This window comes from Budorcas taxicolor, chromosome 14 (assembly GCF_023091745.1).
Source record: "Budorcas taxicolor isolate Tak-1 chromosome 14, Takin1.1, whole genome shotgun sequence".
Classification (NCBI taxonomy): Eukaryota; Metazoa; Chordata; class Mammalia; order Artiodactyla; family Bovidae; genus Budorcas; species Budorcas taxicolor.
Window position 1 is genome coordinate 78,699,025 of NC_068923.1, and position 13,389 is coordinate 78,712,413.

Genomic DNA, 13,389 nt, shown 5'->3' on the forward strand with positions numbered 1-13,389 from the left:
AAGAATTATGCTAGAGTGGGTAGCCTTTCCCTTTAGGCATTATACTGGAGTGGGTAGCCTTTCCCTTCACTAGGGGATCCTACCAACCCAGAAGTCGAACCCAGGCCTCCCGCATTGCGGGTGGAGTCTTTACCAGCTGAGCCACAGGGAAGCCCCTGTAGTGTGTATACGTTATTTCTTCCATTTTGTTCCTGTAGATACCATCCCAGTTTAAAACTGTTTATGACTCATCCTGAGACCTCTGTGCTAGCCACATTTAGAATATCTATAGGTTTCTTTGTTTTTTCTTAATCCTTTTCTTAGGTCACACATAAACCTTGATTAAAAGCAAAAGTATAAAAGACACACACTGGAGGGGTAGGGGAACCAGCTTCCTTCAGTTGTGCACGTTCTTGCTGACCAAACTCCGTATCATTCACTCCTCTTGTAATCTTATCATTTCTTAGTCTCTTATAGGGTCATCAGCTTGTTCTCTGCTCCTCCCAATAGCGTTATTTTACTTTTCCTTATCCTACTTCTTCTAAGGAGAATGACCTCTCTCCTTAATGCTTTAAATGATTTTCTTTATCACTGTACAGTTCTTTAAATCTTTTCCTGTTCTTTGATTGCTGGACAGGGTTAGAAGTTTCTTAGGGACAGTGACTGTATTTCCTGCTGCATCTTTTAATTCCATATGAAGTCTAATGCCATGCTTTTGTGTGTTCAGTTCAGTTGAATCACTCAGTTGTGTCTGACTCTTTGCAACCCCATGGACTGCAGCACGCCAGGCCTCCCTGTTCATCACTGACTCCCAGAGCTCGCTCACACTCATGTCCATCAAGTTGGTGATGCCATCCAACCATCTCATCCTCTGTCATTCCCTTGTCCTCCTGCTTTCAGTCTTCCCAGTATCAGGGTCTTTTCCAACAAGTCTTCACATCAGGTGGCCAAAGTATTGGAACTGCAGCTTCAGCATCAGTCCTTCCAATGAATATTCAGGACTGATTTCCTTTAGGATTGACTGGTTGGATCTCCTTGCTGTCCAAGGGACTTTCAAGAGTCTTCTCCAGCACCACAATTTGAAAGCATCAATTCTTCAGCTCTGAACCTTCTTTATGGTCCAGCTCTCACATCTATACGTGACTACTGGAAAGACCATAGGTTTAGCTATGTGGACCTTTGTTGGCAAAGTGATGTCTCTGCTTTTTAATATGCTGTCTGGGTTTGTCATAGCTTTCCTTCCAAGGAGCAAGTGTCTTTTAATTTCATGGCTGCAGTCACCATCTGGTGTGATTTTGGAGCCCAAGAAAATAAAGTCTGTCACTGTTTCCACTTTTACCCCTTCTGTTTGCCTTGAACTGATGGAACTGGATATGCCACAGTCTTAGTTTATGTTGAGTTTTTAAGCCAGCTTGTTCGCTCTCCTCTTTCACCCTTATCAAGAGGTTCTTTAATTCCTCTTCACTTTTCTGCCATTATAGTGGTAACGTGTGTACCTGAGGTTGCCGATACTTCTCCTGGCAGTCTTGATTCCAGCTTTTGAGTCATCCAGCCCAGCATTTCACATGATGTACTCTGCGTATAGGTTAAATAAACAGGGTGACAATACACAGCCTTGTTTTACTCTTTTTTTTTTCCAATTTTGAATGAGTCCATTGTTCCATGTCTGATTCTAACTGTTGCTTCTTGACCTGTGTATAGGTTTCTCAGCAGACAGGGAAGGTGGTCTGGTATTCTCATCTCTTTAAGAATTTTCCATAGTTTGTTGTGATCCACACACTCAAAAGCTTTTGCTTTTGCTTTTGCATAGTCAGTGATGCCCAAGTAGATGTTTTTCTGGAATTCTCTTGATTTCCCTCTGATCTAGTGGATGTTACAATTTGATCTCTAGTTCCTCTGCATTTTCTAAACCCAGCTTGTATGTCTGGAAATTCTTCAGTCACTACTGAAGCCAAGCTTGAAGAATTTTGAGCATTACCTTAAAGTGTGTGAAATGAGTACAACTGTACAGCAGTTTGAACATCCTTTGAAATTGGAATGAAAACTGACCTTTTCAGTCCTGTGGCCATTGCTGAGTTTTCCAAATTTGCCGACATATTGAGTGCAGCACTTTAACAGTGTCATCTTTTAGGATTTGATTTATGTCATACCTGAATGGTCTAGTGGTGTTCCCTACTTTCTTTAAATTAAGCATGAATTTTGCAGTAAGGAGTTCATGATCTGAGCCACAATCAGCTCCTGGACTTGTTTTTGCTGACTTCATAGAGCTTCTCCATCTTCGGCTGCAAAAAATACAGTTAGTCTGATTTGGGTATTGACAGTCTGCTGATGTCCATGTGTAGATTTGTCTCTTGTGTTGTTGGAAGAGAGGGTGTTTGCTATGACCAGTGTGTTCTCTTGGCAAAATTGTGTTAGCCTTTGCCCTGCTGCATTTTGTACTTCAAGGCCAAACTTGTCTGTTACCCTAGGTATCTCTTCACTTCCTACATTTGTACTACCATACCCTAGGATGAAAAGGACATCTTTTTTTGGTGTGAGTTCTAGAAAGTCGTGTAGTTCTTTATAGAGTCGTTCAAGTTCAACTTCTTCAGCATTAGTGGTTGGGGCATAGACTTGGATTACTGTGATGTTGAGTGGTTTGCCTTAGAGACGAACAGAGATCATTCTGTCGTTTTTGAGATTGCATCCAAGTACTGCATTTCGGACTCTTTTGTAGCCCTCATAAGGGCTACTTCATGTCTTGTAAGGATTCTTGCCCACAGTAGTAGATATAATGGTCATCTGCATTAAATTCGCCCGTTCTGGTCCATTTTGATTCACTGATTCCTAAGATGTTGATGTTTATTCTTGTTATCTTCTGTTTGACATAGCCAGTTTACCTTGGTTCGGTGACCTAACATTCCAGGTTCCTATGCAATATTGTTCTATAACATCAGACTTTATTTTCACCAGCAGACACATCCACAGCTGAGCATCATTTCTGCTTTGGCCCAACCTCTTCATTCTTTCTGGATCAACCTCTTCATTCTTTCTGGATCTGTTTCTCTGCTCTTCCCCAGGAACATATTGGACACCTTCTGACCTTGGGGGGCTTTTCTTCCGGTGTCATATCTTTTTGCCTTTTCATACTGTTCATGGGATTCTCGAGGCAAGAACACTGGAGTGGTTTACCATTCCCTCCGCCAGTGGACCACGTTTTGTCAGAACTCTGCACAATGACTCGTCCATCTTGGGTGGCCCTGCACCACATGGCCCATAGCTTCACTGAGTTACACAAGCCTCTTCATCACAAGACTGATCTGTGAATGAAGAGAGAGGACCAGCAAATACCAGGGAAGAAATGACCTAGGGCAGAGATGGATACCTCTCTTCCAGATAGTCAGAGAATACCAAAGTCTAGAAAGGAGGTGTTGTGGATGCTTCACCCCTGAATACTGTGAATGTCTACACTGATTGCCGAAAAGCCATTTTTTCCTCATGTCACCTGTTGTGTCATTATATATAAACTTACCTCTTAAACTACAGGTAGTTATAATATGGTTGAGTTCATTTTACTTTGTAAAATTTTTGTCATTGCCGTGTTTGTCTCTTGTCTTTTTAAAATAACATTATGTGGAAATGAAAGTGATGATATATAATATTTGTTGTGTGCAGGATACATTTGTTTTAACTTTATTATGGTTTTCATATCCTTTCAAAGAAAATGTTGTTTTAGTGATGGTATTTTATCAGGAACTATTCTACAGCCCAGGAGAGAAGTTAATTCATTGCATACAGTGATTTTCTAAGAACTTTAGGGATTAATTCTCTTGGTCAAAAAAAGGATGACTTCGTAGCTATGAAGACAAGATGACAAGGAGACTTTTTTTTTAAGTTTTTGAATTTTTGAGCTCTCTGAATGTATTATCATGAGTGAAAGTGAAGAAATGAAAGTATTAGTTGCTTACATGTTCGGCTCTTTGCAACCCCATGGACTATAACTCACCAGGCTCCTCTGTCCATGGACTTCTCCAGGCAAGAATACTGGAGTGGGTAGTCATTCCCTTCTCTAGTGGATCATCCCAACTCAGGGATTGAACCTGGGTCTCCTACACTGCAGGGAGATTCTTTACAGTCTGAGCTACCATAAGTTATTAATATTAAATTAAATCATTAGTGATAAAGTGATATATTACTTTTAAAACTTTTAATTTGGATTCTTGACTCAAATATTTAGAAAGAGAAATTAAAGACTTGCTTCCATCAAGTATTATTTCAAACCACAGCAGTAATTATATTTGTACTTAAATATTCTGAATTGCAGAAGCAAATTAAGCTGCTGCTAGCCATTCTAAATAGCAGTGCTGAAAAAAAATACTGAAATGGGAAACAAGTCTGGCATGCAATAGCAAAATTGAAGTATATATCTGTTTAACCAGAGAATGTCCTCAGTTTGGTAAAAGGGTTAGAAATACAGTCTTCTTTGGAGACTGATTAAAAATAATAGATAAAATAAAGAATGATGTGCTCAATGAGCTACAATTCAAATAGAGGAAATTTAATGGGAAATGATTACATTAGTAGCAGATGGCTTTGCTTCCTGAATTGCAATTTGACTGGAAATCCTAGAAGAGCTTAAATTTGTTTTTCAGATTTTTGAGTCTGATTAAAGATAGATAGAGATTTGTTTATTTGCTGTGTTATTGTGATTCTTACTGTGTCTTTTGGATTTTTGGTTTGTATCAGGCTATATTTATGATTCCCACAAACCCACCACCAACATTCAGGAAGCCAGAACTTTGGTCTGATGATTTCACCGATTTTGTTAAAAAGTGCCTAGTGAAGAGTCCTGAGCAGAGAGCTACTGCAACGCAACTTTTGCAGGTCAGTGCTTGTGTCTCTAACAGGAGGATACTTTCTTTATATGCCTTTTAGCTTTTTCTGACATTGACCAAGATCATTATGAGTTTCATTAACTGATTTATTTATTCATTAACTGATTTGTAAAGATGTAAACTTTCCAGGAAATATGGATTGATGTACAGACAGACAGACAGACAGACAGACATACCTTTCTTCTCCTGTATATTCTGTTTCTTTCATTTAAAAATTTTGTTTTCCAAGTTCAATTTTGTGCCTTTCCCCCTCCCACACTAATTTTTGTTGCCAGTTCTTTCCTCGTAAAATTGTGTTAAAACTAAACTTCTGTAGGGTTCTCATTTCAGAAATGAGTTTCTTTTCCATTGTTATTGTTTCTTATGTTTTAACTTCCAGATGTATTATTCCTTGACCCAGCATTTCTTCTTTGACTTTTTGCCCTGTAAGATATGTGAATATGAAATCCCTGAACTCCTTGAGAAGATCGCATGTTGTAGATACTGGTTACAAGATGACCTAAAGGAAGAGTTTCAGTGTCCCTGTACAAGTAGACTTTGTATCCAGAGTGTCAGGAGGCTTTTTTTTTTTTTTTTTTAATGTTTTGACATTAAATGCAAGTAGAAATAATTTAATACCTTTAGTAATTATTCATGAGTCTTTACTTTCCCAGCAGAATTGACTTAGACCTGTGTGCTATGATAAGTGTGCATGTTAACAAAACTTGGTATTTGGAGAATAGTTCTTTTTAAGTGACAAAAAGATTAAAAACATAGTTATAAAAAGTGATTTTTCCAAGGTAATGTTTTTTAAAAAAGGAATTATTGAGAATGTTAGAAACTAGCCGTTTAATATAAGGTTTATTGTTACAAAAATTTAGCTTAGTACTGTTTCCATGAAAGGCAGTTTAGCAAAATCTGTCTAGAATAAAACACCATATAGTCTTTGACCCAGTAGTTACTCTTCTAGCAATTTACAGAGAAATTTAACCACCTGTGAAATAACATAGGTGTAAAAAATCTTGATAAACCATTATAATGGCAAAAGATTGGAAACAACATAAATATCTGTCAACAAATTGGAAGCAATATGAGGTCTGCTGAGGGGAGTTACTGGCAAAATACACACAGCCACATACTCATATGTATGTATACATATGTCAATGCTTATGGTGGAGTAGCTCTAGAAAAATAAGCAAGAAAATGGCCTCCAGAGAAGGTAACTACATGGCTGAGAAGCAATAGTGGGCTGGAAACTTTCTTTTTGCCAAAGACTCTTTTGAGTTTGGTTTTATGTGCCCATATTACCTTTCAAAAGTTAATTAATTGAAACATTATTTTTGAAATATTGTCAGCACTTCAAAGGAATTTTAAGCACATAAATCAAGGATCTATTGTTAGTTATTGTGTTGAATGTCTAAATTATTTAACCATAAAGAAGACATAAAGAAGGGGGGAGGGGAAATAACCAAAAAAATGGGACAAATAGTATAAAATCTGATGATGGAAGTAAATCCAAATACACCCAATGACTGGTTTTTGGGTAATTTAACTAATATTTCTTTCTGGTCTTTCTTCCATAATCTTTTCTAATCTCTTTAAGGAAATTCTGTTTTTAACCTAGAATTCTTAGGGTGGAAAAGCATTTAAGAACTATTCCACTAAAATTCCCTAATTTTGTATACGAGAGTACTGAAGCCCAGAAAAGTTCAATGACTCACGAAAGATCACACAGTGATCAAGGGATTCTTCTAGGTTTATTCCACTTGTCCCCTAGCCTCACTTGTTACCCTTTCTCCATTCTGCTTTCTGCCCAGGAAGTTGATCTGTATGTGTGAAAGTTGCTCAGTTGTGTCTGACTCTTTGCAACCCCATGGACTATACAGTCCATGGAATTCTCCAGGCCAGAATACTAGAATGAGTAGCCTTTCCCTTCTCCAGGGGATCTTCCCAACCCAGGGATCAAACCCAGGTCTCTAGCATTGCAGGCAGATTCTTTACAAGCTGAGCCACATGAGAAGCCCAGTTGACCTGTATGGATTATATAAATAAGCTCGTTACTCTTTGGCTTCTAGCTGGGTTTGGCTCAAGCATTTTTGTTTTTATATTGAGGGCAAACAGTGCAGCTGGTTTTGTAAAGTGCTTATGAGCCAGTATTTGTTTCCTTGATTTTTAAAAAACTTTTGTTGTTGTGCTGTTGTTGGGCATGGAGGCCCTCTGTTATAATGTTGGTGTGTCCTCCTCTGGCCTCTTAATTGACTCCTTGCTTGACTTCCCTTTTTTTCCCTTTATAAATGCTGAAATAGTCAACTTACAGTTTCATGTTTCATACAGATCATGTTTTTTCAATCCTCTGTACCTTTTCTCACTCCTCACTTGCTAGTTTGAAGACCGCCTTTACCGGCAGGCTCCTTTTTACTCATTGTCTCACTGTTTCTAAATTCAAATTAGGTACTCCTCTAGAAAGCCTTCCCTTCATCTTTGTTCAGGCTAATTGTTTCTCAGGGTTTCCGTAAGCAGCCTGGGCATGTCATTTGCCATATTAGAATGAAATAACTTGTTTCTGTGTCTTTGTCCTGGATTGTAACTGGTTTAAGGTCAAGTGGTACTCTTTTGGGGAGGGAGTTGTTTTTGCACTCCTGGTATCTTAATACAGGTATCTGTATCCTGGTATCTTTAATATACATGTAGTGCTTAATACATGTGTATTAAATTCAATATATGTTTATTTAAGATAGCAAACTTCTGATTTTAAAAGCTTTTAGACAGAATTACTATCTGTTGTATCATTTGAGTCTCATTAGACTCCGAGTTTTATTTTACTGAATGTCTGAAAGCCATCCTGTTCTGTCTCTTAAGGGAGTTTTGCATATGTTTTATATGTTATAAGTTAAATTATGTTTAAACTTTAAGAATACAGTCTTATTACCAAGTTTAAGTGGACATTTGCCTATAACCTACATGTGTAGATTTTACAATATTGATTTCTAGACTTTGATAAACAGGTTTTAAAGAGATTTTTTTGCTGAATTTTTTATAGTGGTTTATTTTCCAACACTAGATAATTGTATAAGTTTAAAAGAGCAGACTGAGACTGAAAGGATCCTTTGAGATTAAGTTGAACTCTCGTTAGTTTTCAAAAGATGAGGATATTGAATCCCCAGGGACAGTTCAAGTCCAGCCTGGTGGCCCTAGAATTCCTAATCTGGAAATGTTCCCTGTACTTCTGGTGGGTAGCCTAGAACCTGAAAGTCAATTCTTGCCCTAGTCTGAGCCTTCTAGAAGAGTGAGATCCGTCATTATTCAAATTAGCCCATGGGCTTGGCTGGGATAGGCGGTGTCGTGGGTCACTTTGTGAACTCTCAGGGCATGTGGCTTAGTTTTCATTTTACCAGTTGAAGTGAGGAGTAGAAACTTTATCTACCTTGCTGTCCCTCCCATTTATAATATAATTATCTTTAATACTTCCTCTTCATTACATTGAGGTCCGTATCAGAGTGTCATATTTATTTTAACCTTTAAACGATTGAGAAAACCAGGATAAGGGACAAGTGTTTAACCTGTTTCTGTTCTCTCCAGTGTCCTTCCTCCTGATGTTCCAGAAGTTCCTTCTTTTGTTCCTTTCCTTCTGTTTAGAAGATTTCCTTTAGCCATTCGTTTAGGGTAGGCCTTAGTTAACAAATTCTCTTAATTTTCCTTCACCTGAGAAGATCTTGTTTCTTCTTCATTCCTGATGGATGTTTTCACTGGCTATAGAATCCTTCCTTGGTTGACAGTCCTTTCAATAGTTGGAAAATGTGCCACGTTCTTCCGATATCCATGGTTTCTTATAAGAAATCTACAGTCATCTGAATTGTCTTACCCCTTGGTCTTTTCAAGATTTTTTTCTTTGTCTTTATTTTCAGAAGTTTAAATATGATGTGTGTTGGTATGAATTTCTTTGAGTCTGTACTGCTCAGCTTCTTGACTCTGTGGGTTTATATCTCTCGCCAGTTTGGGGAAGTTTCCAACTATTATTTTATCAGACATTTTCCAGCCCTACCCTCTACTGTCTTTCTAGGACTCCATTAACACAAGTGTTAGATTTTTTTGTTTCACTCCCACAGATTCCTGCGATTCTGTTCATTTGTATGCCAGTTGATTTTCTCTCATTCATATTGTGTAATTTCTACTGTTTCATATTCTGATTCGCTGAGTCCTCTCTGTCTTCATTCTGCTATAGAGCCAGCCCATCCATCAGGTTTTATTTTTGTTATATATTTTAGTTCTGATTTTTTCATTTGTTTCCTTTTTGTATCTTCTAATACTTTGCTGAGATTTTCTAATGTGTCATGTGTTTACAGGCATGTTTATTGAAGGATTTTTATGACTGCTTTAAAATCCCTGCTAGATAATTCTGTTATCCATGTCATCTCGATGTTGGTATCTGTTGAACCAGTTAAGTTGATAGTTTCTTGCTTCTTATTATGATGAGTGATTTTCATTTGAAACCTGGGCCTTACTTAAATTCTCTGTAATAAGTGGTGTTCTCTGATAGTGCTTCAGTGGGGTGGAGGGGCACCATCATTTCTGTCAGGTAGCATTAGAAGTCCAGGCCCCACTACGTGGTCTCTTTTGACCTGTAGGGGTTGGGGAGGGGCTCCTTATTACCACCAGCCGGGGTTGAGGACTCAGGTTCCCTCAGTGGCCTCTGCAGTCACTGCAGGGCCTCAGTATAGCTGGGCAGTGATGGAAGTTCTGATTCTCCCCTCGGCCGCCTCCAGTCCCCTCTAGCAGAGAGGGAGGTGGGGTTTCCTTATTATGGCCTGATAGTGCTGGAAGTCCAGGTTGTCACGAGATCTCCACCAACACTCCCCACTGGGGGAGGGAAGCACCTTTTATACTGCTGGGTGTGGATGAGTGCCCCAGCTTAAGATTTGGTCTTCTCAGATACTACTGTAGTGAAAGGATTGGACAGCCTCCAGAGGGTAGAAGTCTAGGTTCCCCACCCAGCCTTTGCCGCATGGGGTGGGGTCAGTGTTTTCTCTGCAGTGTTTGGTGGAGCAGAATGGTTATTGTTTAAAAGAGAGGGTTGCATGCTGGCTAACTGTCCCTTTCCTGATCCTTTCACTCAGGAGAGAGCAGGCTTTTGTAGGGGCTGTTTTAGTCTGTGTCCGTGGGTGTTTCTGGGTTCCTGACTTCTTCAGTAACCAGGCTGGGATAAACGAAGTAAAAGGAAAGCCCATGGAACTCACAGCTGTGTCATTGCGTTAGTGCCATGGTCCCAAGCTGGGTTGCCACCTTCTCGCCACCTTCCAGTGTCTTCCTGTACTTGTTTATATATAATGACCAGGGTTTTCACTATGCTTTGATGGAGCGGTGTAGAGGAAAGGATGACTGCCCAGTCTGCCCAGAAGCAGAAGTCTCTTCTGCAGTTCACTTCTTGGAAGAAATAATTAATTTAAATTCTTCAGTTTAGAAATTGATAACTCAGAACATGGACAAAGTTTAACAGTTCAGATTTTAGAAGAATAAATCTTTAAGCAGCTTTACTTCTTAAAATACATGCCCAAGAACGTGATAGGCTGATTTGGGGTAGTCTCTGTCTTCAGTTCGAGTGGTGTAAGAATTCTCGTCCTCTTAGATTATGTTTTACTTTAGATACTTGATTTTTTTGCCACACCACACAGTTTGCAGGATCTCAGTTCCCAGACCAGGGATTGAGCCTGGGCCCCTGAAGTGAAGCCCCAAGTCCTAACCACTGGACTGCGGCAGAAACCCTAGATACACCCAGAAATTGGGAAAATGTGTTGCCTTTTAGAATTTGGTCTGTTTATCTTTTTCTTATTGATACTCTTTTTAAAAACTCTTAAAGTAACTACCCTCTTGTCTGACATAAATGTTACAGTTTTAGTTCATTTATGGTTTTTTCCCTTGTTTCGTGGCACTGGGTTGAACATATAAATATTCTCCGGTATTACCAGTTCTTTTATATTTCCATTTTTTGACTTTTAACTTCTTAATCCGTCTGCAATTTATTTTGATAACTTCTGTGGTGAAGATCTAACTTAATCCAAAACCTTCCTCTCAAACCCCCCAACCCCCAAAATAACGAAGCAGTAAGTATTTTTTCCTCACTGGTTGGAATTGCTGTTTTCATAATATGCCAGCTTATTTTGTACATTATATTCTATTTCCAGGCATTATATTGTTTGGTTGTTCTTTCCATTCTTATGCTGGTACCACATGCTTTTCTAGGCATTTAACAAAAAGATATTACTTCTGTTTATTGATTTTTCTGTTAACTCAGTCTGATTATATTATTCAGATTGCTTTAATCTTTAATTTTTAGTGTTCCATTTCTCAGTGACTAAAAAAGAAATACTAATGTCTCTTCTTATTTATTTAGATCTTCTTAGGTCTCTGTTTTTGTTATATATCATAATGCTATACTAATATATCAAATTTATAACTATAATGTTTCTTTGTCTTATGTCCCTTATTAATATTGTATGACTCTTCCTTCACTTACCATTTTTTGTCTTCATTTCTGCTTTTTTTTGATCATGTTCTTCTTGACATTGTTTTATGTTTGATATTTCATTGCCTGTCATTGACTTTTAACCCAAGTTCTTTTTAGTATCCCCTGGTAGAAACGTAATTTGGATTTAAGTATACCTCATATAGAAAGCACATAGCTGAATTTATCTTATGGACTCAGTGTCTTTCAGTGCTTAACTAAGATCCCACTGTGTTGGAAGCTCAGCACACTTATTTGCACTGGTTTGCACCAGCAACGTTTCAGTCACGTGTCGTGTTTCAGTTTTGCCAGCTTGTTTTCTCTGGTTTTTGCTGTTGTTCTGTTCTTTTTTATGTTGCTTTGCATTTTAAAATTTTACTACCAGCTACTTGTAAAAAGCTTTCAAATATTCTTAAAAAAATCTGCCAATGTGTCTGATAAAACTTTTCTTGTGATGATCAGTTCAGTTCAGTCTCTCAGTCGTGTCTGACTGTTTGTGACGCCATGAACCGCGGCACGCCAGGCCTCCCTGTCCATCACCGACTCCTGGAGTCCACCCAAACCCATGTCCATCGAGTCGGTGATGCCTTCCCTCAAGAATGCTCAAATATTATGGCCTTGTTCTTAAAGTACCCTTTTAACTTTATTAGCCAGTTCCTCTTTGTTGGTCAGAATCATGCCTGTAGTGATTATGTAGGGAAAAAAATGAGTACAAACGAAGTAAGACATACTGAGATTTTGAGATTAGGAATGTTAAGCTCTGTAGATTAATGTTAGTGTAACACTGTGTAGTCAGTTCACAATGAACTGCATGAAAGTAAGTTTGCAATAGACTGGATGTGTACTTTGGCATTTCTTAAAGATAAAACTGTGGCTTGGAATTTGGCTCATAATTTTTCCTGAAAAGATAAAGTATAAATACAATTTGATATTTTTTTTTTGCCTTAAAGGAGGTACAGTTCTACTGGTTCTCAGCTTTTGCTGTGTTAGTCTTCCTTTACTTCTGTTAATACATAGTCTCCAAATCCTTCTTGAGAGTTTTTCCATCAGATTCAGTATTTCCTCTTGATTGTGGCTGCTATTTTTTTTTTTTAAACCCAGGTTCTTAATAATTTACACCTGTTTTACAGCTTCTCCCCATCTTACTTCATTCCTAAACTCTACTGCAAGATTGTGGTATCTCATTCTTTTCCTTACACTATTCTCTCATCTATGTAATTAAAGGGGCTGTCAGGCAAAATTCCGGTATCTCATTCTGAGTATGTATCCTTCTTGTCCCACTGTTACCTGTATCTAAACTCTCAGGACACCATTTCTGTAAGCCATGTTCCTGTTTTGGCTCAACAGCTCTTCCTACGGTGTTTCACATCCATCTTCTGTCTTTGTGTGTGTGTTCGTATCGTTCATACCTTTCCTTCTCCCTGAAACAGTCTGTTTCTTCTCCATGAGACACCTGATATTACTTCACCTATTCATTTACTTTTATATTGCTTAATCATATAGACTGTGCTAGATCGTCATGAATGTGACTTGTATGTCACACTGTAATTTTTTTAATGCATTTATCTTTTATTCCTTATTTTGGATAATAAGTTCTTTAAGGGTAAAGAGCATATATTCAGTTACTACTAATTTTTGCAGCCTCTTTACCAGTGTTACTCAGGAATTCTGATGCAGGACTGGGATTTCTTCCTTCTTGCTCTCCATCATCCTTTAGGACACTGTCTTTGTCTGTTTCCCAACGTGGCAGAAAGAGAAGAAATCACAGAAGAGTGCCCACTCTCACTGTTCTGAGGTCCAGATCAGAGGGTTGGAACACAACACAGACACTGGTATTTCATTCAGTACCAGTGAAATACCAGTATTGCATTGGTGAGAACTTAGTCCATAATCACAACCAACTGAAAGGGAGTCTGAGAGAGGCAGGAGGTAGCTGGGCAGCCATAGGTCCAGTCCCAGTGCCGTTTTGGTGAGTGACCAGGAGTCTCCACCACAGGTATGTTGATAGAACTTAGTTTATCTGGTGATTAGTCTGTAACTGCTACAAAAGAATTTATT

General features: G+C 38.4%; 1 protein-coding gene across 1 annotated transcript in view; it reads left to right on the plus strand.

Annotated features, from left to right (window-relative positions):
• Positions 1-13,389, plus strand: part of STK3 (serine/threonine kinase 3) — a 310,910-nt gene that overhangs the window by 174,061 nt on the left and 123,460 nt on the right. Inside the window, exon 7 of the mRNA XM_052651953.1 lies at positions 4,705-4,842. Within this exon, the coding sequence (XP_052507913.1) occupies positions 4,705-4,842 (138 nt within the window). The remainder of the gene's footprint in view (positions 1-4,704; positions 4,843-13,389) is intronic.